Below are 27,925 nucleotides of genomic sequence, written 5' to 3' on the forward strand. Positions count from 1 at the left end.
GCGTCAACTATTAGAATACTTTCTTGAATATGTATGTATATTTAAATTTTGTACAACAGTGATGTAATGTAATTTTAGGCGTTTTTTGTTTAGTTTATCTTACCGCTATCATGGTAATGCCTTGCTGTGTGCGTCTCAATAGCAGGTCAATACGATCGGTTATGTCGTTCAATAAACGTTCAGTGCCAGGATCGGTTGGTAAGGTTTGACTGACTGTTTTCAATCGTTGCGCTTCTTGTTCTTGATATTCCAGATTTTCCTGAATTATCTGCGGAAATATTATATTATTATATTGAAATAAATTATTAAAAAAAAAAATATGTATATATCTCAATTGAACTACATCATTGGAAGATAAAGATAGTCAGAAAAAGTCTTTTTAGGGAAACCCTAAGGGAAAGTGAATACTCCCAAACGGCTTTAAACATGAAATGAAGGTATATGCAAATAAGTGATGTTGATTTTTATCTGCGAATAAGAACAATGCGGTTAATCACTTTGTGTGTTTGCCTTAATAAACACTTTGTATTTGCTCCAGTGAGCTAATCTTCATTTTGTTAGTAAAAATAAAACAATAATATTTCAAAATAGAATAGACGTTGGACTTACCTTTAGACCCTGTAGCATACCATCCAAACTATCCTGTGGTAAATATGCAATGGCGCCCTCTACAGTGGTTAGCGATTGAAGCAATTCATCAACTTCTTGATTTATAACATCCTGTAGTGGTGATTTGATGATTTCATAATTCAATTTGGGCGAGATTGTGTATGGATATTAACAAAACAAACACAAGTTGGAATGTTAAAAAAATTGCAAAGGAATAAACAAGAATTAATATTTTTGCATTTATAATCGAAATAATAATAAAACAATTATGATAACAATTGTAAAACAAAAGCGATTTTTCCAATTGGATATGCAGGACAGAATAACAGTATTTATAAATAAAGAAAAGCTATAAACAGTATATTAATAATTATAGGTATATTATAGGATAGGTAATAAAAAATATCAGCATATATACATTATACAGAATACACCTAAAGGTAGGTATATACATAGGAATAGTTAGTTTCCCACATGCTTCAAGGGAAGAGGTAAAATAACGCTTAAATATAAACATTTGTGAAAACATCATGCTCATAGTTTATATATACATATTATATATATTTATTGACGTAGAGAGAAGCATGGGTTTTCCATTAAACTTCTTAACGCCTAAATGTTCAATAATGTACATCACTCGTTAAAATATTTGGAAAGAGTATTTTTTTATATCCCAATGATCACAATAGCAATTGTTGCTTTTTGATTCTGATAGCAATTCCATAGGAATATTGATACTAAATGTCGAGTTTTAAACGGGTGGATCGGAACAAAATTATTTCCAGCCATGTTCTATTACATATACACATTGGAAATTGAATATTTAAGCAGTATGCTTAAATATGAAAAAGGTGTTTCAACATTTTTACTGATTTTTTTTTACAATGTGCTTTCACGTATAAAATACATTTTCGAACTTTTCAGAAGGAAGTAAAAAATTATTTACTTCAAGTTTCCGGAACCAAACCAAAACTATTTTCCAATTAAAATCTTCTGACGAATAATCGTCTTGGCTTCCTTTCTTAATTTCAATTTCGTTGTAATTTTTATTTGTCTCCAAAAATGTATTAATACTAAAAATTGTTTTGCAGAAAACACTAAAACGAATCCTTACACTTCATCATATGTTCACTTTTGTCACAAAATAAAACAAACTTGACTTGCAAAAATTTATTTTGCAATAAAATTTGTCGCCAGAAATTCGTGCAACAAAAATGATGTAGAAGGAATAGAGACTAAAAACCTCCTAGATGTGGAGCTGTAAAATTCTGCTGCAAGACTGAAAATTAAAAATAACACCACACAATGTCTTATAGTTGTCCGATGCAGCTACAGAGCCAGTGAGCACCGTCACAAATCAAGGCGATGAGAATTCATTCCTTTTTTCTTTCCTCTTTTGGCTATTTTTAAAATAACTACTTGGAGCACATTAAATGCAATTGAATACAAACAACATAATCATTTAATTTGTATCTCGACCGTGGTATCGAAGAAGGAAACTAATTCTTATTTTCTTTCAAAACTGAAAGATAAGGCAATTGCCTTTTTGGCCCTCTTCTAGCCTTCTCTAGAGGTATATCCATATGAGTTCAATAAACTTGTTCATATTTTGTCGGAATATTAAATTTGGCGAAACTAAATGAATACAAACTATTTGGGCAGTTGTGGATTATGGCTAAAATTAAAAAAAAGATAAATTTTAGAAAATAAGAAAAATGTATCATTTGGAATGCAAGAGACATGTTGTTATGTCTATTGGATTGGGTTTTTTTAATAAAAATTTAATTGGTAGAAAAATTTTGAAATTGATATATTTGTTGCAAATCGAATGAAATATAGCTTAAGTGGAAAAATACATTTTTCACTAAAAAGAAAAGTATTTCTTTCCTTCTTCAAAAATTTAATTTGCCATATACCAGATGTTGCTTCTACAAATATATGTTTAATATGTTCTGATTAAAAAAATACCTGTATAACAAATAGACCCTAACATCGCGTTCAATTTTTATTTAATATACAAAAAACATCAGTCCAAAAAGACCAGTATTCAATTTAGAATCACCTCCAAACTAATTCTTGCAAACATCAGCCTTACTAAACCCTACATTATACATAACAGTATAATAAGTATATTTTGATATTTGATCTCGTTGTATCAAAATATTTACCCGCAATAATACCCTAATATTGTGTTTTGGTATTTAGATAAAGTGCTAAAATTGTTGGTGGACAAGTGCTGTGTAGGATATACAGGTTTACTGGTTAGACATATCATGGGTGTTGTGAACATTTGAAGTGTATTTTAAATTCTGTTGTTGTGTTTGGTTATCAACGGTGTACTTGGTTCCTGGTCTTAGTTTCTAGATCACCAAGAATAATACTGTTACGTTACAACAGCTACGGGAATGGATTAATTAAACATGCGTTTATTTTGGTTTTTGGGTTAAATATAATTGTTTAATATATTTTGTTAGTTATTTTTATTAATAAATGTTGTTGTTTTTTTATATTCTACGAACACTAAAACTAATTAAGGAAGTTTTGTTTAATAAAACGTTAAATATTACTCATTGTCATTCCAAAGGTTAATTTCGAGTTAAATTAAAAAACAAACAAATAATAATAGTAAACGAAAATAAGAAAAATAAAATAATGTAAAAAAACTTAAAAGCGAATTAACGAAAAGGCAAAATTAATAAATGAACATAAAAACGATATATGTACTAAAAATAAAAATATATATTCATGTAAATATAAGTAGTGCAAAAAAAAAAACATGATAAGGACAACAATAAGGACGACAATAACATTTAAAATGTTGTCTAATGGCATTTTGATTTAAAATATGTTAAGGAAAAACAACTAAAGCTATTTTCTTATTGCTCTTCGAGAAAGGAAAAAATGCATTAAGGGAATTCATCTGAAATGTCCATGGAGAGATATGGTACATTTCTTTTACCCTTTACCGCCAATTGGTCGTTTTCTTTATAGCACTTTTTCATTTCTCGAATTACACAAGCATACACATTTTGGGCACCGATCACATTTCTGGCAAATCAAATGTGCCATTCAATTCAGTTCGTTGGAAAACATTACGTTGCCAAAATCGTTATACTTGTGTTGTATGTAAGGAAAAATTGATTGATTTTATAGGGAAAACAAAACAATAAATAATATTTATAAATGCAACGATTCAAGTGATATATAAAAAAATATTTTCATCATATTCGTTTCGTTTTGATTTGAAATTTAGCTTAGGAATTAATTGTTGGCAAATACAGTTAGGATTCAAAATGGGCAATCAATCATTCGTTACACCAATCAAAACCGTTTAAAAGCCATAAACATAGACCAAAACCACATATAAAAGCGGTTATTAATAAAATTAGCAGAGTACGTATTCTCAACGTTATTATCACCTTCGCCTGTTGTTGCTGCTGTTGTTGTTGTTGGATGCTGTCTAGACCCAAACCGGTAACTGTGGTTGTGGTCGTGGTTGTTGTGCGCCGAATAACATTGCTGGGATCACTGACAACGATGGGATTGTAAACTTCCTCTGTAACGGTTGTGGTTGTTGTGGTGGTTTGTGTTGTTGTAATGGGTGTTTGAATTGTGGTTAGTGGTGGTAATTGAGTGGACGGTGTTGTTGCTGCAACAATATCTTGTCCGTCAGTTTCCTTTGCAATTTCGGTTCTGGTGACTGTTGTAACGGTGCCGGGTGTGACAACTTGGGCAACATTTGGAGATGATGTTGTCGACTTTTCTTCGGTGAATATTGTTGTTGCTGTTTTCACTTCTGGAACTGCATTGTCTTCTGTGACAACTGCATTTGTTTGATCTGACGATGTTGCAGACTGAGGTTCTAGTTCTCCACTTGTTGTTGTCACAATGATTTCTTCCGTAATGGGTGTTTTGATCTCCTCAGAGGTGTTGGTTACAACCCGTTCCTCTACTGTTGTTGATGGTTGTTGTTCTTGTGATTGGGTTACTGCCGCCACAACGGATGGCGCCAAGGCACCAACCACTTGGGGCAGTAATGATGCTGCTTGTGTCTTAGCAGTTTGGACCGCCATCGTTGCTTGTGCCGCCGCATTTAGTATTGTGGTAGTAGTAGCTTTAGCTAATGGGGTTAGTTTACTAGCAAGACTTACATTTTGTGTGGAATCAGTATGGGTAAGGGTTATGGGGGATATAAGGGATTCAGATTGGAAAGTGGGAGTTGTTACATTAATTTCAGCAGGGCCAGCAGGAATGCTTATTGGCTGAGGAGCAGTAGCAGTCGTTTGTGTTTCTCCCACTTTACTAGTCGAACTGGCATCTACCTTAACCTCTTCTTCTTGTCCATCTAAGGCTAAATAAGTACTCTGGTCACGCCAATGGCCAATACCACCTGGCAAGTCAGTCGACATGTATTGGGACGAGCAGGAGCCATAGCTGCCTCCCTTGCTCATGTCATGTTCGGGTGTGGGGGTTACGTGTCCACTACTATCACTACCAGGTCCACCTCTATGATCGTCGTCGTCCTTGGGTTTACGTATTTCTGGTATGGCATTACCATCACCACCCTCTTCGTCATCGTCGTCGTCATCATCATCTTCGTTATCGCTGTCACCTGCGTCTGCCTTGGATTCGGTCTTCTTTTGTACATGAGCGATATCGTCGTTTTTGTCTGTTTGCGATAGGTCGTCGGATTTCTCCAATTTGTCAGTAGTTTCCACGGTTACACTAGCCAATAAACTGTCAACAGAGTCTGTCTTTAGATCATTGGACACCCAAGAATCCTTAGACAAATTCAAGAGCAGAGTATCGGGGTCGGTAGCTGTGAGTGAAGGTATACCAACATCTTTGAGGGGAATGCTAACGTCGGAGTTTGTTGTAGTCATAACAACAATCTCACTATCAGTCTTATCAGTTGTGTCAGAGGTCAAAGTGGGTTCTTCATCAGTCTTTTGGACAGAATCTGCAAGGGATTCATGTGGTTCAACTAGTTGGACCAAAGAGCCTTCATGCCTGAGTATTTTATAGTAATCTGTAACGATCTTAGAGAAGTTATCGTTGAACAAATTGTTCAATAAGGATTCTTCGCTAATTGGAGCTTCTTCTATTTCTACCGGAGCCTCTGGACAGACACAAATAATAGGCTTAAACGTTTCGGAAGTTGTAGTGGATGTTTCAATTGTAATAACCTGACTTGGCTCCTGACTTTCTTGAACTGGGGCACTTTCCTGGCTAATGGACTTAAACGTTTCGGAAGTTGTAGTGGATTTTTCAATTGTAATAACCTGACTTCCTGTTACCTGACTTGGCTCCTGACTTTCTTGAATTGGAGCACTTTCTTGGGCTTGACTTAATACCCACTTGGTTTCAAACACGTTAAACGAAGGCAATACCTTCGATTGTAAATCAGTGCTTAAATGCACTAACAGTTTATCTGTTGGGGTATCTTCTTCAATTGTTACACCTGGCTGAACACTATCGTCGATAGGAGCAGAATCACAAATGTTAAATTGTTGCCGCTCTGGAGAACTTTCATCTTGTTTTGGATCTTCGATTGGGACAGCATCGTTCTCAGGTTCTTGCGAAGTATGTTTCACTTTGAGAGCATTTTCGAATATTTCATATTTAGTGGTCCAGTACTTATTTATTTCTTGATACAAATTGTAACGCAATTCGTCTTCGTGAATGCGTTTCAATTCATCGGAATCGACCACAGTGCAGAGTTCGGCTTCGGGAACAGCATTCGATTCGGTATGACTTGTAACCACAGTGGAGACATATGTAGCAACTTCTTTCTCACCCTCGGTGGGTGGTGGTGTATGGGTGGTAACAGTTGTGGCAACATAGGAAGAAGGCGATTCTTCTTCGGTTTCTATCGGTAGATCCTTGTGAGTGGTAACAGTAGTCGTCAAATAAATTTGAGATTCATCGGCTTCAACAATTGGTTGAGGTTTAGGATCTTGGTAGTCGGTAGTTTTACTAACCACTACTGAAGACCATGCTACAGGTTCTTCTGCAACAGACTCAATATTTTCTACAGCTGGTTGTTGTTCCTGTGTGAATACCTTTTCTTCAGTCTGTATAATTGCCGCCCAAGACTTGGGTGTTTCTGTTGGTGACTGGACTGGGATTTCAGGTATTTCGATTTCTTCGGTTGCAGGAATTACGATTGAACTTGGTTTAAGAGTTGCAGACCAATAACTAGTCTGGGATACAAATCCTTCCGCAGTTTCATGTTGTTGTTCCGCTTCAATTAATTGTTGGGTCAAAGAGCCACTTGTTGGGGTTTCCATTTTACTTGAATCAGGCTTTGTTTCAACAACGGACACTGTTTCAGTTGGATATGCTACCGGTACCTCAACAGCATCAAGAGCGGGTCCTGATGCATTGTCTGGAACTTCTTCAACTGTAGAATCAGCTTGAGGCTGATCACCGGCTTCTGGAACTTCAATATTCTCCACAATTGTTTCAACGGTTTCAAAAGTTGATAGATTTTTCTTTGTTTCCTCAGAAACCACATCGCTTGTGGCGACTTCTTCCAAATTCGTGTGTTCACTTGTTGTTGTTACAGTAACAATTTCTTCAAGTGTTTCGACTGAAGTTGTCTTCTCCTTGGCAACATCTGCTGCCACCATTGTCGGTTCATTAAATACCTTTTCATCAGTCTTGACAATAGCAGCCCACGATGTAGGAGTTTCAGTGGGAGATTGCACAGGTACTTCAGATGTAGTTTCCGGAATAATGATTTTCTCTGGTTTCAAGGTTGCTGACCAGTAGTGAGTCTGTGCGACGAATGTATCTGGATCTGGAAGAACACAAGTTTGTGATACATCATCCGTTTCTTTATGCTCAATTTCGGCAGGCTTGTCATCACTGACATTTTCTTCCTCTACTCTAGGTTGATCGACTGACTCGCTTGTGGTAACCGTTACATTTTCAGTTGTCGGTTCAACAAACACTTTCTGGTCGGTCTTGACAATAGCAGCCCATGATTTCGGAGTTTCAGTTGGTGACTGCACGGGCACTTCCACAGCCACTTCGCTTGTTTGAGATACATTAATCTTCTCTGGTGTTTTAGATCTGTGTTCCGGTTTCAATGTAGCCGACCAATAATGTGTTTGCGAAACAAAGGTATCAGCCTCAGGTGCGTTTTCGACAGGTGTCGATTGTTTTTCAGTCTGTTCGCCCTTGGGTTTCTTATCCTTCTTCTTCTTTTGGGGTTTCGACGTTTCACCAGATTGCCTTTCGATTTCCAGGAATTGTTCTACCGTAGAAGTGGGTTTATCTGGTTGAGGAATTTCAGTCGAACTTTCAACTTCCAGGAATTGTTCTACCGTAGAAGTGTGTTTATCAGGTTGAGGAATTTCAGTCGAAGTTGGTTTACAAACACCTTGGGTTTCAGCAACAGTTTCGGTTGGTTCTTTGGTCAATGGAATTGGTTCATCGAACACCTTCTCCTCTGTTTTGATTATGGCAGCCCAAGACTTAGGGGTTTCTGTTGGCGATTCGACGGGAACCACGACATCTTCCGCCTTGTCTGGTATTGTTATCTGGCCAGGTTTCAAAGTGGCTGTCCAATATGTGGTTTGTGAAACAAACGTATCAGATTCTGGAGTAGTTTCAATTGTTTCCTTGACTATTTCCGTTACTTGCTTCGTAACCCGTCCGCTGGGTGACACGCTCTTAGACTCAGACTTCTTCTTGGTCTTCTGTTTAGGTTTCTTCTCCTTCTTTTCGGGTTCCAATTTCACACTAATAATTGTCTTAGGAGATTCTGTATCGATAGCGCTCGCTGTTGTCTGTGCAACTGCTTTTTCACTTTCAGTAATAACACGAATCTTTTGAACGGGTTGTGGCACATTCTGAGCGGCAATAGCAGCCCAAGACATTCCAGTTGTTACGGGTACAGGAGCTGGTGTAGCCTGGTCCACAATAACATCGTGAGCACTAACAACTGGCTCAATAAGACTTGATTCCAGCTGTGGTTCGGGTTCCTGTATGGACATAGGTGCAACATCGACATGTGTGATCGCCGTCTGGGCGACTTGTTCCGTGGGTTCTGAGCTACGTGAGGGTCGTGTTTTCTTTGACTTTTTGGTTGATTTTCGTGATTGATTCGAATGTGATCTAGAGCGCGATCTTGGTCTGACTGTCAACCATTCCGATGTAGAATCTGTCTGCACATCATCTTTTGGAACATCGCTAACTTTAATTGTGGGACGTTCCTGTTTACGAGATTTCCTTGTGGTGATTACTGTAGTATGCATTTCTTGACTTTCCACCGTTGTTGTCCATGGTGTTATGGGCACCGGTTGTTCAACTGCCGGGTGCGGTTCAGATTCTGTTTCACGCCAAGTCATTGACGTTGGTTCTTCAGACCAACTGGATTCCTCCAAATCGGTTACGATTCTTTCTATAGCCGCCACCATTTCTGTGGATTCTGATGCGGGCTGAGCGGGTTCAGAATGCATAACATCGTCTTGTGCAGCCAATATGTCTTGAGTTGTTGAACTTTGAGGCAGATGTTCTATTGGTGTATCGGTTCGTCTTATTGGCTGGGGTGAATAACGCACCTTGCCTGGTTCAATCAGACCAGATTTTCTTACAACCTCGGCGTATGTTTCAGATAGTGACCATACAGATTGTTGAGGGACAGATTGCTGAGGTAGGGGTACAATAATATCCGTAACTTCTGCAGTTTTACTTTCTTCTTCAGCGATTTTCGATTTATTGTCCACTGATTTGACATCTAGTCCATGTTCGTGAACTAAAGGAACGTTCACAACTGAATCCTCAACGGTGGGGGTTCCTGTACTTTTAGGCACAGTGTTTTCGGTGGAAGGAAGAGTTTTAACATCATCTTCGGAAACAATCACCCAACTATCTTCATGGACCTCTTCGACGACCTCATCATACCACGAGGCTTCCTTTGCATCGACATTTATTTCACCAACCTCTTCTACACTTGGAACATATTCAGTCTGACTTGGCTTGGCTACTGGTTCTTTTTCAGGTTGTGTCTGTGTGTTTTCCGTTTCCTCTGGGTATTTTTCTTCCAAAATCTCAGAAGACTCCTGAGTTTCTTCGATATGAATAGCTTCCTTAACTATAACCTCGGGCTTTCGCTCCTGTTGAATAAATGTGGACGAAGCTTGTTTCACTGTTTGGGCCTGTGTAGGAATATTCTCCTTTAATACCGCAGACCATGATTTCAGTAGCGGTGGTGGTTGAGGAGATACCGCTCTTTCATTCTTAGGAGTAATTTCAATACTTGGCTTAGTGTCAGGTAGTACCACATTTTCTGATTTATCTTTTGTTTTCATTTCCTTTTTCTCCTTCTTCTTCTTTGAACGCGTTTCAGATGTTACATTAACATCAACAGAAGCTTCAACAGGCATAGTTTCTCTAATGTACTCTGCTTTCTCTACTATCGGATTTTGTTCTGCTTGACCCTCTTGTTCCAAGAAATCGGCCACTGTTTGTTTTACATCCATGGTAATTGCTAACTGCTGGACAACAGTTTCTGTGGGTTTCTCGGGTTGAGAAACCGACAAAGTGGTAACGTCAACAGTGGCTGTATCAGTTGGACTAACTGGATTTACTTCTTCTGATTTCGTTTCAGACACAGATTTATTTTCCTTCAGCAAATCAGACCAAGATTTTGGTGTAGGAGCAACAATTTCTGTGGTAGTTCTAGGTTCTTCGACGACATTTGGAGTTTCAACCTCGGGAGATGTTTTAATTGATTCAACAATAGTTTCTTCAATCGAGGTTACAACAGTATCTACAACTTCAGATTCAACAGGTGTGACGGGTGTAATTGCCTTCTGTTTTTTGTCCTTCTTCTTTTTCGATTTCTTCTCTTTCAGAGCACATTCCTCATCTACTTTTTCTGATTTGTGTTCCGCCTCTGTCAATGGCTTGACGTCTTCAACAATAACTTCAGAAATAGCGGTATTATCAGCCTCATCAATAACAGTGGTTGGATCGATTGGATTAACTGGAGTGACCTCTTCTGGTTTAGTTTCAGATACATGTTTATTATCTTTCAGCAAATCAGACCAAGATTTTGGTGTAGGAGCAACAATCTCTGATGTAGTTCTAAATTCTTCAACGACAACCTTGGGAGATGTTTTAATTGTTTCAATAATAGTTTCTTCAATCGAGGTTACTGCAGTATCAACAACTGTTTTAGGCTTAGCCGAAATTTCCTCAGTAGATGGAACAATTTCAGATTCAACGGGTGTGGCGGAAGTAATTGCCTTTGGTTTTTTGTCATTCTTCTTGGATTCTGATTTGGGTTCTTCCTCTGTCAATGGGTTGACGTCTTCGGGAATAGCTTCAGAAATGTCAACAACAGTGGTTGGATCAGTTGAGCCAACTGGAGTGACTTCTTCTGGTTTCGTTTCAGGTACAGGTTTATTATCCTTCAGCAAATCAGCCCATGATTTTGGTGTAGGAGCAACAATCTCTGATGTAGTTCTGGTTTCTTCAACGACATGTGAAGTTTCAACCTCAGAAGATGTTTTAATTGTTTCAACAATAGATTCTTCAATCGAGGTTACAACAGTATCAACAACTGTTTTAGATTCAACCGAAATTTCCTCAGTAGATGGAACAACTTCAGATTCAACGGGTGTAGCGGGAGTAATTGCCTTCTGTTTTTTGTCCTTCTTCTTTTTCGATTTCTTATCTTTCAGGGCACATTCCTCATCTAACTTTTCGGTTTGGATTTCTGATTTGGGTTCTTCCTCTGTCAATGGCTTGACGTCTTCAACATTAACTTCAGAAATGTCGGTATTAGCAGCCTCGTCAACAACAGTGGTTGAAACAGTTGGGTTAACTGGAGTGACTTCTTCTGGTTTCGTTTCAGGTACAGGTTTATTATCCTTCAGCAAATCAGACCAAGATTTTGGTGTTGAAGGAACAGTCGTTGATATAGTTTTAGGTTCTTCAACGACGTTTGAAGTTTCAACCTCGGAAGATGTTTTAACTGTTTCAACAATTGATTCTTCAATCGAGGTTACAACAGTATCAACAACTGTTTTAGATTCAACCGAAATTTCCTCAGTAGATGGAACAACTTCAGATTCAACGGGTGTAGCGGGAGTAATTGCCTTCTGTTTTTTGTCCTTCTTCTTTTTCGATTTATTCTCCTTTAGAGCACATTCCTCATCTACTTTTTCTGATTTGGGTTCTATTTCTGCCAACGGTTTAACGTCTTCAACAATAACTTCAGAAATCTCAGTATTATCAGCCTCATCAGTAACAGTGGTTGGATCGATTGGACTAATTGGAGTGATTTCTTCAGATACAGGTTTATTATCCTTCAGCAAATCAGACCAAGATTTTGGTGTAGGAGCAAGAATCTCTGATGTAGTTCTAGATTCTTCAACGACAACCTCGGGAGAAGTTTTAATTGTTTCAATAATAGTTTCTTCAATCGAAATTACAGCAGTATCAACAACTGTTTCTGGCTTAGCCGAAATTTTCTCAGTAGATGGAACAATGTCAGATTCAACAGGTGTGGCGGGAGTAATTGCCTTCTGTTTTTTGTCCTTCTTCTTTTTCGATTTCGTCTCTTTCGGTACACATTCCTCATCTACTTTTTCTGATTTGGGTTCTACCTCTGCCGATGGTTTAACGACTTCAACAATAACTTCAGAAATTTCGGTATTAGCAGCCTCGTCAAAAATTGTGGTTGGAACTGTTGGACTAACTGGAGTAAATTCTACTGGTTTCGTTTCAGATACAGGTTTATTATCCTTCAGCAAATCAGCCCATGATTTTGGTGTAGGAGCAACAATCTCTGATGTAGTTCTAGTTTCTTCAACGACATTTGAAGCTTCAACCTCGGAAGATGTTTTAATTGTTTCAACAACAGATTCTTCAATCGAGGTTACTACAGTATCAACAACTGTTTTAGATTCAATCAAAATTTCCTCAGTAGATGGAACAACTTCAGATTCAACGGGTGTGGCGGGAGTAATTGCCTTTTGTTTTTTGTCCTTCTTCTTTTTCGATTTCTTATCTTTCAGGGCACATTCCTCATCTAACTTTTCGGTTTGGATTTCTGATTTGGGTTCTTCCTCTGTCAATGGCTTGACGTCTTCAACATTAACTTCAGAAATGTCGGTATTAGCAGCCTCGTCAACAACAGTGGTTGAAACAGTTGGGTTAACTGGAGTGACTTCTTCTGGTTTCGTTTCAGGTACAGGTTTATTATCCTTCAGCAAATCAGACCAAGATTTTGGTGTTGAAGGAACAGTCGTTGATATAGTTTTAGGTTCTTCAACGACGTTTGAAGTTTCAACCTCGGAAGATGTTTTAACTGTTTCAACAATTGATTCTTCAATCGAGGTTACAACAGTATCAACAACTGTTTTAGATTCAACAGAAATTTCCTCAGTAGATGGAACAACTCCAGATTCAACGGGTGTGGCGGGAGTAATTGGCTTCTGCTTTTTGTCCTTCTTCTTTTTCGATTTCTTATCTTTCAGGGCACATTCCTCATCTACCTTTTCGGTTTGGATTTCTGATTTGGCTTCTTCCTCTGCCAATGGCTTGTCGTCTTCAACAATAAGTTCAGAAATCTCAGTATTTACAGTTTCAATAATTGAAACTTCTTCAGGTGAATCTTTCTTCGTGTCTTTTGTAAGTACAATCTCGGAAGATGTTGGAGCGGTAGTTTCAGAGGCTTTCTCCGATTTAGGCAGTGAACCGGGTTTATCTTCTTTCAACAAATCTGCCCATGATTTTGTCTTCTGATTGTCTTCCTCCAAAATTACACTTTCGGATTTGACATCATCTGTGAATTGTCCAGTAGCCTCCGCAATTACATCTGGCACATTTTCAACAGTTGCAGGTATCACTTCAACCTTTTCTACAATTGGAGTTACTTCGACGTTAGGCTCGGTATTAACTTCAGGTATAGTTTCAATCACTGTATTTGAATCCACTTCTTGCACATTGTCTTCAGATGGTTTATCTGCCTTGTATGTTGGTGCTTCTTCTGTATCGAAATTGTCCGAAGGTTTAACATCTTCAGCAAATTTGAGCTCTTCGACAACAGCAGTTGGTTTCTCTGCTTGAATAGAAGACTCAATTACTTCAACCATTGGAGTTTCTACAATTTCTGTAACGATGGTTTCTACCACAGTCGAAGATTTGTCTAAGACTTCAGAGGTTGGAAGATCATTTGCAGTTGGTTTCTCATCTACAATTTCTAGACCAGGTTGGACTTCCTCAATGTCTTGTTTCTCTGCCTGTACTTCAGTTTCTAAAGATTCTTCGGTAACATGTGAATCGACAACTTGGGACTCTGCTACTGTGGTGGTAACAGTTTCAAATACAACTGTTCCCTGTTCAACATAGACTTCAGTTGGTTTTAAGAGCTCTGAAACTGTTTCAGATTCTCCCTTTTCGTCATCGACTTCTAAATGAGTTTGTCTTTCTTCTTCGATGAAGTCCGTAACTGTTTGTTTTATGTTAAGTGTTTGAGAGAGTTCTTCCACGACATCATATTTAGGCTGTTCCTCCCTTAATATATCTTCGGGGGTTTCTTCAACAAGAGATTCCTTTGCTTCAGTACCTACTTCAAGGACCATATCTCTATCTGGGGTTGATGGAATTATTTCTTTTTGGGCGGTCGATTTGTAATCATCCGCAGTTGTTTGTAAACATACTGGTGAAGCTTCTTTATCAAATTGAGGAGTTTGGATTTGTTGGGCCGGGAACCAGGAGTCTTCAATTTCTTCGACTGGAGTCCAAGGCTTGCTCGTAGAGTCTTTCATTTCAGCGGTCGTTGTAGTATGAGTTTTCGTCTCAGTAAGTGTGGTAATTTCTGATACGATTTCCACTGTCTCGGGAAGAGTGTCAACTGATTCGTTAAGTTCTGCCTGAGCCGGAACATGTTCGGCGACTGTATGCTCAGGTTTGTCGATCACTGTTTCTTCAATCTCTTCAACTGGTGTCCAAGGCTTGTTTATAATTTCCTTTACTTCTTCGGTTGTTGTTGTATCGGCTCTCATCTCAGTGAGAGCGGTGATTTCCGATACAATTTCCACGGTCTCAGGAATTATATCTACTGGTTCGTCGTAATCTACTTGGGTCTGAAGGGGTTCTGTAATATGGTGTTCAGATTTAATTTTCTTTGATTTCTTTTCATTCTTTGCCTTCTTTGTTGTTGACGGTTCAGCATCCAGTGGTGTAATTGGATGTGTCACCTCTGTTACCGGCAATGTCTTTACGTCGTGGGGTTTCTTTTCCTTGGATTTTCTTTCAGGTAGTCTCGAATGCATTTCTTGTTGAATGAACTCCTGGGTCTTCTTCTTCGAGTCAAAGGAAGCCTTCTTTGCGGTATCAAGGAACGGCTGGCTAATATTTTCCTTCAAAATATCTGACCATGACTTCATATGACCACTGGAAGTGTCTGTCTTTGGTTCTGGTTCAGCCTCATCTTCACTTGCGGGAAGAGACCACGAAGTAGTTTGAGGTTCCTTGCATATACTCTTGATTTCAGGAACAACTGTAGTAGTCACAGTCTGAGTAAAATCTGTAGTGGCCGCTGTATGGACAGTAGACGACCAGGATGAATCTTCGATTTGTTCAACTTTATCGACAAACTCCATAACATTTTCCTCGGTTTCAGCCTTTGGAATATGTTCGCTTATTAATTGCTTGTGTTTTGGTCTTCTTGGTTTTGGTGACACTGTTGGACTTTCCTTCTTTGATGTCTTTGGTTCAGAAGTTTCTTCTTCTGCAACGGGTTGACTGACAATAGCAGACCAAGACAATCCTGATGGCTTCGTAACATCCTGCACAACTGATGGAATATGTTCCATGATAACGGACTCCTCGTCCTTATTATCAGCTTGCAGAACTTCTGAAGGAACTTGTGTTGGTTTTATTGTTTCCCTTTTCGGTTGTTTCTCCGTCTTTTTCTTCTTTGTCTTTTCTCGTTTCGACACTTTCACTTCAGATTTTTCGTCAACTGTATCCGAATCGGAGGATGATTTAATCGCTGCCTTCTTTTGAGGAACATCTGTTTGAGGGTGAGCCACTATATCGTCCTTAGGTGGTTCTGGAGCCTTCCTTAGTATTTCGGACCAGGATATTACGCCGCTTGGCTGAGATGTAGGCATTCTAAACGTTTCCTCTTCATTCTCAACAATTGTGTTTATTTCCTTTACCTCCACAACTGTTGTGTCAATTTTGGAAACATCTTCCTGTTCGTTAACAATGTTTTCAGAAATGGGTTTTCTCGTAGCGGGCTTCTTTTCCTTCTTTTCACGTCTTCTCACTGGTTCCACTTTTGTTTTCTCAGATTCGAGGAAGGAAGCAGTTTTTTGTGCAACAGAAGGTTGCTTCTTTACTTCCTCTTTTTGTTGGGGTTTCTTTACTTCCTCTGGTGCAGGTTCTGGAGCTTTTTGAAGTATGGACGACCATGACATAACCGGAGGAGTTGTTACAGACGTTGCTTCCGAAGTTTCTGGGGAAACAATGGTTGTATCCGGTACGATAACATCTTTTTGTTCAGCAATAACAGCCACCTCAATAGGTTCTGTGGTCTTCTCTCGTTTGGGTTCGTCAATAACTTCTGCCTTTTGAGGACTGGCTTTACGGCTGGCGTGTTTCTTGTCCTTCTTTTCACGTTTCTTATGGGGTTCAGCCTTTGCTTTTTCGGTTTCGAGGAAAGTAGCGGTAGCAGCAGAAAGTTTTTTGGTGTCTTCCTTTGGTTCTGGTCTTTTTACTTCCTCGGGAATTGGTTCTGGGGCTTGTTGAAGTATGGACGACCATGACATTGTTGAAGATGTGCCAGTAGTTACCACTGTCTCAGCAGTAGTGGTAATTGTATCAGTAATGGCAATAACCTTTTGCTCAGTAACCACAGTTTCAGAAGATATCTCATCTGTTGGTACGACTATTTCTGATGTTTTCTCTACTTTAGATACCTCTGGAATTTCAGCCTTTTCTGGACTAGTCTTACGAACAGGCTGTTTCTTTTCCTTCTTCTCACGCTTCTTTTGAGGTTCGGCATTTACCTTTTCAATTTCGAGGAAAGTTGCGGTTTTTTGAGCCACAGAAGGTTTCTTGACCACCTCCCTCTCTTCGTGCTTTTTAGCTTCATCTTGAACTGGTTCTGGAGCCTTTTGGAGAACGGATGACCATGACATTTTCGGCGTAGTGGTAGTAGTCTCCAAGGTGTCGGTGGTAGTTCTAAGATTGTCAGTAACCACAATTACATTTTCTTCAGTTGTTACCGTTTCAGTTATTCTGTCTTCCGTTGATGTAACAGCTTCTGATATCTCCTGTTGTTTGGGTTCTTCAACAACTTCAGTCTTTTCTGAGCTAGACTTACGAGCCTTGTATTTCTTATCCTTCTTTTCGCGTTTCTTTTGAGGTTCAGTCTTTATTTTTTCACTTTCGATGTGAGTTGTTGTTTTAGTAGGCACCGTAGATTTCTTGCACTCTTCCATTAATTCTGATTTCTTCAGATCCTCTGGTACGGGCTCAGGAGCTTGTTGAAGTATAGAAGACCATGACATTATTGGAGAAGATACGGTACTATTTAGCGTCTCAGGACTAGTTGGAATTGTCTCAGTACCCCTAATAATTTGTTCTTCGGTTTCAACCGCTTCCACAGTTGTATCCTCCGTGTGAATAACTGGTTCTGGCTTCTTCTCTTGCTTAGGTTCGTCTACAATGTCCATCTTTTCTGGACTACTCTTGCGAGAAGTTTGTTTCTTGTCTTTCTTTTCACGTTTCTTTTGAGACTCACTCTTCACTTTTTCAGTTTCGAGGAAGGTAGCTGTTTTGTGTGCCACAGAAGGTTTCTTTATTTCCTCCTTTGGTTCGGTTTTCTTTGCTTCCTCCGACACTGGTTCTGGAGCTTGTTGGAGTATGGAAGACCATGACATTGTTGACGAAGTTACGACAGAAGATGTTGTTTCCAATGTCTCAGAATTAGTGGTAGTTGTGTCTGCTTTGTCGATGACATCATGTTCAGTAATCGCAGTTTCAGGAGTTGTACCTATGAGAATTTCCTGTTCAGTGACAGGAATTTCTACTTGTTTGGGTTCTACAACAACTTCACACTTTTCTGGGCTTGGTTTACGAGTGGCATTCTTTTTGTCCTTCTTTTCGCGTTTTTTGGTTCTTTCTATCATAACTGTTTCAGTTTCTCTTGGTTCCGGTTTCTTTAGTTCTTCTTTCATTACATCCTCGCCTATTGGTTCAGGAGCTTGTTGAAGTATGGAAGACCATGACATAGTCGGTGCCGTAGTATTAACGGAAGTTGGTTCCATCGTCTCAGGCATAGAAGAAGTTGCAGCAGTAACGTCCACGACTTCTTGTTCAATAGTCACAGTTTCATCTTGTTTGTGCTCTACAATTAGTTCGGTCTTTTCTGGGCTGGCCTTGCGTGGACTTTGTTTTTTGTCCTTCTTCTCACGTTTCTTCTTAGGTTCCGTTTTAGCCTTTTCGGTTTCGATGAACACAGTCGTTTGTTGAGCCAGTGATGGTTTCGGTTGAGATTCATCGCTAGGTTCAGTGGTAATTTTATCCTGCGGAACAGGAGCTTCTGGGACTAGTTGAACAATTGAAGACCACGACAATTTGTTTGTTTGTGAGGGTAATTCAACTGTTGTTGTGCCTGTGAATTCTTCCGCAGGCTGTTCTTCAACAGTTGGTTCTTCAACGATGGCTGATTTAGATTGTTCTTCAGCTTCACGTTGTTTGTCGGCAACGTCAACGGTTACCTTTGATTTCTTGTCCTTCTTTTCGTGCTTCGCCTTAAGATCTTCTTTAGGTTTATCTGATTTAGGCTGTTCGGGAATAATTTCAGGCAACGTCGATTTTTCAGGGGTTGATTCTGGAACTTGTTGTACTATCGATGACCATGACATTTTGTTAGTTGTAGTAGTATCCACAGTGGTGGTTCCACATTCCACAATTTCTTCGGATTGAACAATATTCGATTCCTGTGGTGCTTCCTGAATGTTCTCAACCGCAACTGGCTTCAAATCATCAACGGTTTTAACCTTCTTTTCCTTCTTACGTTTTTCAGCCTTCTTTGGTTTTTCCTCCTTGACAACAGGTACATCCGTATCCTCCTTAGTTTCTGCAGGCTTTACTATTGCTGGATGTTTGTGAATGTGTTTCTTCTCCAAGTCAATGAATTCTGTAGTTTGTTTCAACATATCGGCATAAGTGGAAGACGGCTTAATTTCTTTTATATCCGGAGTCTCTGTAGCTTCTTCGGCTTCTTCGATCAATCCAACCTTGGTATCATCCTTCCATGAAACATCCAATTGTGGCAAATCAAATACATTACTGATTGGAGCAGGCTCGGTTGTTGTTTTCATCTCGATGATTTCTTCGACTTCAGTTGCATTTTCTTCCTTAGGGTCCTGGGAAATTACTTCAGTTGTATCTATATTTTCTTTGACAGTGTCAACGCTCTTGTTTTTGGAAAATGGCTGCAATGGGGCCGTGAATGGTTTTTCAGATACTTCGACCTCATCGTCAGAGAATTGCATGGGTTCATCCATTACACTCATCCAAGCATTTGACGTATCATCGACTGGCAAACCAGCATAAGCAGGCTTCTTGATTTCTTCTGATACCTTAGATGGCTTTTCGGCAGAGGGTTTAGCTTCTTCTGGAACTTGTTGTGTTTCTGGAAGGACTGGCTTAGATTCTTCGGTATTCGATTCTATGTATTCAGGTTTCTGTATAGCTTCCTCCTGAACATGTTCTCCGATCTTCTTTAATACATCTGTATCCTTAGCAACTTCATCGGATGAACTCTCCTCTATCAACTTCTGTGCAACATCTGTCATAATGACCTCTGTCGAAGTTTGTTGCACATCTTCAGTAACAGTCTGGACCACAGTTTCGCATGATCTTTCAACTTCAGTAAATTCTTCCGTTTTCTGTATTTCTTCTGACACCTTAACGATTTCATCTTCCTCGTCAGAGAATGTCATTGGTTCATCTAGAACTTCCATCCAAATATTTGTAGAATCGTCTACTGGCAAACCAGCATAAGCGGGTTTATTAGGCTTCTCTTCGACATGTATAGGTTCTGGCTTAGTTTTCTCAGATACTTCTTGCTTATGATCTTCCACATGTTCATCGATTGACTTCACCACTGTAACCTCAGTCTCGGTAATAATTTCTTTAATATCCACAGACATTTGCTTGAGTTCCTCGCCAACAGACTGGGGATCTTCACTGTCTGTAATCTCAGTGGTGTCCTTTACTACGATAGTAGTACTCTCTTCAATTTGTTCCAAAGGAGCAACATATGGTGGTGTCTGAATTTCGACCTCCTCGTCATCAGATAATGTCATTGGTTCATCCAGTACTTCCATCCAAGTATTTGTAGAATCATCTACTGGTAAACCAGCATAAGCAGGCTTATTAGGCTCCTTTTCCATTGACTTGACTTCTGTAACTACAGTTTCAGTAGATGTTTCTATAATATCCACAGACACTTGCTTGAGTTCCTCGACAGTGGACTGAGGTTGTTCAATGGTTTCAGTGGCCTCAATAGGTTCCGAAGGAGCAACATATGGCGTCTCGATTTCCACCTCCTCGTCATCAGAGAATGTCATTGGTTCATCCAGTACATCCATCCAAGTATTTGTAGAGTCATCGACGGGTAAACCAGCATAAGCAGGCTTTGTTGGTTCAACTGCCACTTTAACGGGTTCTTCAACAGATGGCTTCGGTTCTTCGGGAAGTTTGTGTACTATTTCCGTAACCATGTCCATGCCATTAACATCTTCTGGAACGGTTTCAGACAAATCTGTTGTTTTTGCAAATTGTGATGCTTGTTCAGTAATGCTTGTTTCGATCGAAGTTTCATCGTCATTTTCAGCCATTTGAATTGGTTCTAAAGGCGCTGCGAATGGAGTATCGCTTTCGTTTTCATCTTCAGAGAATGTCATTGGTTCATCCATAACATCCATCCAAGCGTTGGTAGAGTCATCAACAGGTAAACCAGCATAGGCTGCCTTTTTGGGTTCCTCGACAACCGTTGCTGGCGCTTCTGATATTTTTGGTTCAGCAGGCTGTTCGTTTGGTTTCTCAGCAACTTGTTGCTTGGACTCTTCCACGGTTTGTGAATCCTCTGATATTTTTTCAGATGCGATGATTTCAGTTGTTAATTCTCCACTCACAGGCTGATCTACGGTTGGACTTGGTTGTACATTATCATCCTCTTCGTCAGAGAATGTCATTGGTTCATCTAAAACATTCATCCAAGTATTTGTAGAATCATCAACCGGCAAACCAGCATATGCAGGCTTATTTGCTTGTGCCGTTGTAATTTCTTCTGGCTCTTTAGCTTCGTCAGGAACTTGTTGCTTGGGCTCTTCTGTGACTTTTGGAGCTTCTGTTATCGTTTCGGTGACAATAGTTTCAACATTAACTTCTACAGTTGCAGCAGTAGCTTCTTGTTGGTCATCTTCATCATCGGAGAATGCCACTGGTTCGTCCATAACATTCATCCAAGCATTGCTTGATTCATCAACTGGCAATCCAGCATATGCCGGTTTAGTAGGTTCAACCGGGACATCAATTTGTTCTTCAACTATATCCTTAGGTTCATCAAGAACTGTCTCAACTATTTCCGTATCTTGTTTGGTTTCATCGATAGCTTGCTTAGGTTCTTCAACAGACTTGATGTCAGGTTGGACGGTTGTTTCTTTTAACTGGTCTGTTACTGTTTCCACCACAGTTTGGATCGGCTCCAATGGAGCCTTGTAAGGTGTTTCGCCTTCTGTTTCATCGTCGGAGAATGTCATTGGTTCATCCATAACATCCATCCAAGTATTTGTGGAGTCATCAACTGGTAAACCAGCATACACTGATTTCTTTGGCTCTTCCACACTTTTAGATGAATCCTCAACAGTGTGCTTTGGCTTTTCAACATCAATGGGAATTATTTCAGGTTCTTCTGTGGCTACCAATGCTTCTTCAATGATTTCAACATCTTTGGGAACTTCTTTAGGTTCAGCGACATTTTGTTTAGATTCTTCTGTAGTTTTCTTGGATTCAACTGTAACCTCTGAAGTGATCTCTACTATTTCTGTAGTTTCTTCAGTAGACTTCTCGGTAACCACGGTTTCATTCACATTCGCCTCTATCACAGTTTGTTCAATTTCTTCTAATGGTGATGTGAATGGTTTTTCACTATCGTCTTCGTCGTCCGAAAGAGTCATTGGTTCATCCATAACATTCATCCAAGCATTTGTAGATTCGTCAACTGGTAAGCCAGCATATGCGGGTTTCGTGGAGTGTTCCGTTACTTTAGTTGGTTCTTTCGACACCTTAGGTTTTTGTTCAGGTTCTTTAAGAGCCTGCTTGATTTTTTCAGGCATTTCTTTCACTCCATCGTCAGGTTTAGTCACTTGAGAAAGTTCTTCTGTCTTGGTTTCTTCCTCAATAACCGTTTCTATCGATGTTTCCTTCGTGTCTTTGGTAACTACAGGTTTATTGGGCTCTTCTGTCGTTTCAGGGGATTCTTGACGAACATCTTTAAGCTCTTCAGTAACTGTCTCAGATTCTTCGACAATTTGTTGAGTCTCTTCAATGACCACACTGGATTCTTTCACCCAAATTTGAGATCGTTCATCAATTACTGTTTTCGTAAGTTCGGTTTCGGTCGAAATGTCTTCTGTCGTTTCAGGGGATTCTTGACGAACATATTTGAGCTCTTCAGTAACTGTCTCAGATTCTTCGACCATTTCTTGAGACTCTTCAATGACCACACTGGATTCTTCCACCCAACTTTGAGATCGTTCATCAATTACTGTTTTTATAAGTTCGGTTTCGGTCGAAATGTCTTCAACAGTATCTGCAGGTACCTCGTCATTGGCGACATCTTGGGGTAATTCGCTAACCTCTTCAGTTACTGGTTCTTCCACCGGTTGCAATGGCGCTGTAAATGGCGTTGCTTCTTCCACCTTGCTTGTTTGAGATTCATCAATACGTGGTTGGCTAGTGGACACTACATTATCCACCTGCTGCTCTTCGCTCACTTCATCTTCGAACATTGCCGTCCACGAGGTGGTGTCAATCTTTTTCTTACCAACAGTTGTATGTTTCTCTTCGACAACTTCATCTTCGAACATTGCCGTCCAGGAGGTGGTGTCAATATTTTTCTTTCCTGAAGTTGCTAGTTTCTCGGCTTCAAGGAAACTGGTGGTGCTTTCGCTTACAATGTTAGCCCATGAGGGAGCAGTGGCTGCAAACGGATCGTCGGAGAATGTCATTGGTTCATCCATAACATCCATCCAAGTATTTGTGGAGTCATCAACTGGTAAACCAGCATACACTGATTTCTTTGGCTCTTCCACACTTTTAGATGAATCCTCAACAGTGTGCTTTGGCTTTTCAACATCAATGGGAATTATTTCAGGTTCTTCTGTGGCTACCAATGCTTCTTCAATGATTTCAACATCTTTGGGAACTTCTTTAGGTTCAGCGACATTTTGTTTAGATTCTTCTGTAGTTTTCTTGGATTCAACTGTAACCTCTGAAGTGATCTCTACTATTTCTGTAGTTTCTTCAGTAGACTTCTCGGTAACCACGGTTTCATTCACATTCGCCTCTATCACAGTTTGTTCAATTTCTTCTAATGGTGATGTGAATGGTTTTTCACTATCGTCTTCGTCGTCCGAAAGAGTCATTGGTTCATCCATAACATTCATCCAAGCATTTGTAGATTCGTCAACTGGTAAGCCAGCATATGCGGGTTTCGTGGAGTGTTCCGTTACTTTAGTTGGTTCTTTCGACACCTTAGGTTTTTGTTCAGGTTCTTTAAGAGCCTGCTTGATTTTTTCAGGCATTTCTTTCACTCCATCGTCAGGTTTAGTCACTTGAGAAAGTTCTTCTGTCTTGGTTTCTTCCTCAATAACCGTTTCTATCGATGTTTCCTTCGTGTCTTTGGTAACTACAGGTTTATTGGGCTCTTCTGTCGTTTCAGGGGATTCTTGACGAACATCTTTAAGCTCTTCAGTAACTGTCTCAGATTCTTCGACAATTTGTTGAGTCTCTTCAATGACCACACTGGATTCTTTCACCCAAATTTGAGATCGTTCATCAATTACTGTTTTCGTAAGTTCGGTTTCGGTCGAAATGTCTTCTGTCGTTTCAGGGGATTCTTGACGAACATATTTGAACTCTTCAGTAACTGTCTCAGATTCTTCGACCATTTGTTGAGACTCTTCAATGACCACACTGGATTCTTCCACCCAACTTTGAGATCGTTCATCAATTACTGTTTTTATAAGTTCGGTTTCGGTCGAAATGTCTTCAACAGTATCTGCAGGTACCTCGTCATTGGCGACATCTTGGGGTAATTCGCTAACCTCTTCAGTTACTGGTTCTTCCACCGGTTGCAATGGCGCTGTAAATGGCGTTGCTTCTTCCACCTTGCTTGTTTGAGATTCATCAATACGTGGTTGGCTAGTGGACACTACATTATCCACCTGCTGCTCTTCGCTCACTTCATCTTCGAACATTGCCGTCCACGAGGTGGTGTCAATCTTTTTCTTACCAACAGTTGTATGTTTCTCTTCGACAACTTCATCTTCGAACATTGCCGTCCAGGAGGTGGTGTCAATATTTTTCTTTCCTGAAGTTGCTAGTTTCTCGGCTTCAAGGAAACTGGTGGTGCTTTCGCTTACAATGTTAGCCCATGAGGGAGCAGTGGCTGCAAACGGATCACTCTGAGGAACGGATTTTTCTAGTTCTTCGACACGAAGCGGTACCTGTTCTTTCTTGGGCGTATCTTTTTTGTTCTTCTTTTTGGGAGTTTCCACGGGTTCCGGTTTAACCAGTTTTATTTCTTTGACAGGTTTGGGTTTGGGAATATCTTCCATACGATCAATTTGACTGGCAATCTTGGCCCAGGTGATGGTGCTGGTATTTTGGGTTGGTTCGACTGTTTGGACTTCCATGACAGTTTCTTCTAGAACCTTTGAAGGTGATTCGGGATGTTGTGGAATTTCGACATAGTCATCATCGTTGAAACGAACTGGTTTATCTTGTTTCCGCTTTGGTTCAGTTTTAACTTTCGGAGCTTTCTCCGGTTTCTTTGGCATTTGAACCTTTGGCATATCAGATTGGCGGACAGGTGACTTCTTGCGTTGACTGATGTCATCAATCCATTCGCCAGGTTTTTTAACCAATGACGCCCAAGAGAAGCCATTATTTTGTGGTTCAGGTTGTTGCTGTGGAATATGCTCTTGTTCATCTACTGCCATAACTTCCTCAACAGCCTTGGCTTCTACCAATGACTCTTTCTCTGCCGGTTTAACTAAGGGTTCTTCTTTCTTCGGTTTCTTATCCTTACGCTTTCTTGATGATTTATCGCTGTCGTCTGAATCAGTTTGCTTCGACTTCGATTGATCACGCTTCTGTTTTGATTTCTTGTCCTTCACCTTTGACGGTTCTTCTTTCTTTTCGGATACTGGTTCTTCAGACTTCTTTGACTTGGATGTAATTGTGTCGATCCATTCACCAGGGCGCTTCACTAAAGCCGCCCATGTGGAGGTGTTCTCCTGAACGTCCTTTTGTTCCGTGATGACTTGCTCTTCTTGTACTTTTACAACACATTCGGATTCTTCAGATGACAGTGGCTGTTGTTGGAATTCCTCAGCTGGTTTAGGGACCTCGACAACTTCATCTTCTTCTGATGTAGTTTGGGCAGGAGTGGAAACAGGCGTTCGTTTGTCTTCCTTGCGAGATTTAGGCTTCTTGGTTTTATCTTTCTTTGCTTTAGGCGACTCTTTAGGCTTCTCGACAGCTGCTGGCTCAGGCTTTTGTTTTTTGTTCAGAGTGTCATCAATCCATTCGCCTGGTTTTTGAACCAAAGCGGCCCATGAGAACTCTGACTTAGTTGTGGTGGTTGTACTTTCAACATTTTCCTCCACGAAAGGCACTGCTGCTTGGGGCTTATCGGTATCCGATTCAGATGATGTCGGTGGTTCCGATTTAACAGTGGATTCTTCAACTGATTGTGTTTGCGGTGATTTCTTTGTCTTTTTGTCCTTTCGCTCCTTCTTTGGTTTCTCTTTCTTCTGTTTCTCTGTATTATCTTTTGTTTGAGGTTTGGTGACCACTTCAGTTTGTTCTACATGTTGTTTAGATGCTTCTTGAGGCAATGATTGCGATATACCTGATTTCGATTCCAACAGAATGTCAGCGTAAGTTTTTCCATTGGCGGCAGACTGTTGCCAGACATTAGGCGTTTGTTCTGGAACATTCTCGGCAACCAAAGGTTCAAACACTTCCACAGTCTTTTGTTGTTGCTGTGTTTGGATGGATTGGAAGACATCCGAGAATTTTTCAACTTTTTCGGGTTTGGGTACCTTGTCTTGACGTTTTGGCGATTTCGGGTGCTTCTTAGACGTTTTTCCAGGAGTCTGAGGTTTCTCTTGAGGTCTGCGTGATTGCCTATTTCTTGGTACAAACTCATTATAAATTCTCTCGTTGGCCAAGAACGTGTGTGTCTGATCGGAGTAGGCATGTCGCAAATAAGAGGGTTTGAATTCTGGAGCATCTGCGGACAGCTTCGATGTCATAGCTATAGATGCAATGTTAGGTGTAGTGTCTTCCAGAACGCTAGACCAAGTATCAATAATTGCCTTTTCGTCCTGCTGCACAATAGGTTCATCGGGAGTGTCCGTCCACTGTTGTTGGGGTAGATCTGTGCCGAGTTCGACAAACACAGGATGCATTTGCTCCGACGATGGTCTCGGAACAAATTCTTTGATTTCGCTTATGTCTTGAGGTATAGGAAGATTTCCAATTGTTGTGGGCTGGGGTGATGCCGCAACTATTGGAGAAGATTCTTCAGATGTCAATGAATCAGTTACAATCTCACTGACTTCCTCAGTTGTCGTTGTAATTGAAATTTCCTTAATTTCTTCAGTTTCAGTGATTGTGAGGGGTTCCAATGGTGCTTTGAATGACTTTTCTGTCACGGAGTCAACAGAAACATTTTCTTCAACAGGTATCACATCATCTACGGTGGATGCAACCTTAGCTTCCTTCGAGGTGGATTTCTCTTGAGCAGATGGAAGTGTTGACGTCTCTTCAGTTGTTTGCTCATCATCAGAAAGTACAATAGGCTCATCAATGACATCCATCCAAATGTTGGTGGAATCGTCGATTGGCAAACCAGCATAAACAGGTTTCATGGGTTCTTCCGATTTCTTTTCGATTTCGGTTGCTTCAACCGTTACAATGGTAGTGGTTTCCGTAGTTGTAGAAACAATTTGTTCAGACTTCTGTTCGACAAGAGGTTCAATTGGTGTTTCAAAAGGTTTTTCAGACACAATTTCCTCTTCTTTGGCTATTTCTTGGTCCAATGTTTCTTCAAGTAACACTGTTTGCGGTTCCTTTGGTGCAACGGGTTCGGTTTGCTTCTGCACTGAAGTTGTCTCTGGTTCATCATCGTCAGAAAATACCATAGGCTCGTCAATGACATCCATCCACGTGTTGGTGGATTCATCGATTGGCAAACCGGCATAGGCTGGTTTCTTAGGTTCCTCTGATTTATTCTCGGCTTGAGTTGTTTCAACACTGGTCGTGGTTTCAGTAATTGAGGAAACAATTTCTTCAACCTTATGTTCGACAAGAGGTTCAATTGGAGTTTCAAAAGGTTTTTCGGAAACAATTTCCTCTTGTTTGGATAATTCTTTGTCCAATGTTTCGATTTCGGTTGCTTCAACCGTTACAATGGTAGTGGTTTCCGTAGTTGTAGAAACAATTTGTTCAGACTTCTGTTCGACAAGAGGTTCAATTGGTGTTTCAAAAGGTTTTTTAGAAACAATTTCCTCTTCTTTGTCTACTTCTTGGCCCAATGTTTCTTCAAGTAACACTGTTTGCGGTTCCTTTGTTGCAGCTGGTTCGGCTTGCTTCTGCACTGAAGTTGTCTCTGGTTCATCATCATCAGAGAATACCATAGGCTCATCAATGACATCCATCCAAGTGTTGGTGGATTCATCGATTGGCAAACCGGCATACGCAGATTTCTTGGGCTCTTCAGGTTTCTTTTCAACCTCCGATGTTTCAACAGTGACTGTGATAGTCGTTTCTGTAGTTGTGGAAACACTTTCTTCGGTTTTGTGTTCGACTAGTGGTTCAATTGGGGCTTCAAATGGTTTTTCTGGCACTATCTCCTCTTGCTTAGGAGTTTCGGGAATCAATGTTTCTTCAACGGTATCTTGTTTCTTTGGCATTGTCCTGTCAGTTTGTTCTTGTACCGAAGTATTCTCTGGTTCGTCTTCATCAGAAAGCA

The 27,925-nt window shown here is 40.0% G+C and overlaps 1 protein-coding gene across 1 annotated transcript in view; it reads right to left on the reverse strand.

Annotated features, from left to right (window-relative positions):
- LOC133333316 (titin) overlaps positions 1–27,925 on the reverse strand; it is a 173,513-nt gene that overhangs the window by 19,159 nt on the left and 126,429 nt on the right. The window contains exons 24-26 of the mRNA XM_061541630.1: positions 4,029–27,812; positions 610–720; positions 104–268 (exon numbers count right to left, since the gene is read on the reverse strand). Coding sequence (XP_061397614.1) covers positions 104–268; positions 610–720; positions 4,029–27,812 — 24,060 coding nt within the window. The remainder of the gene's footprint in view (positions 1–103; positions 269–609; positions 721–4,028; positions 27,813–27,925) is intronic.

Source organism: Musca vetustissima, unplaced genomic scaffold (genome assembly GCF_032173495.1).
Source record: "Musca vetustissima isolate MV318-11 ecotype Yass unplaced genomic scaffold, APGP_CSIRO_Mvet_v1 utg13749, whole genome shotgun sequence".
Lineage (NCBI taxonomy): Eukaryota > Metazoa > Arthropoda > Insecta > Diptera > Muscidae > Musca > Musca vetustissima.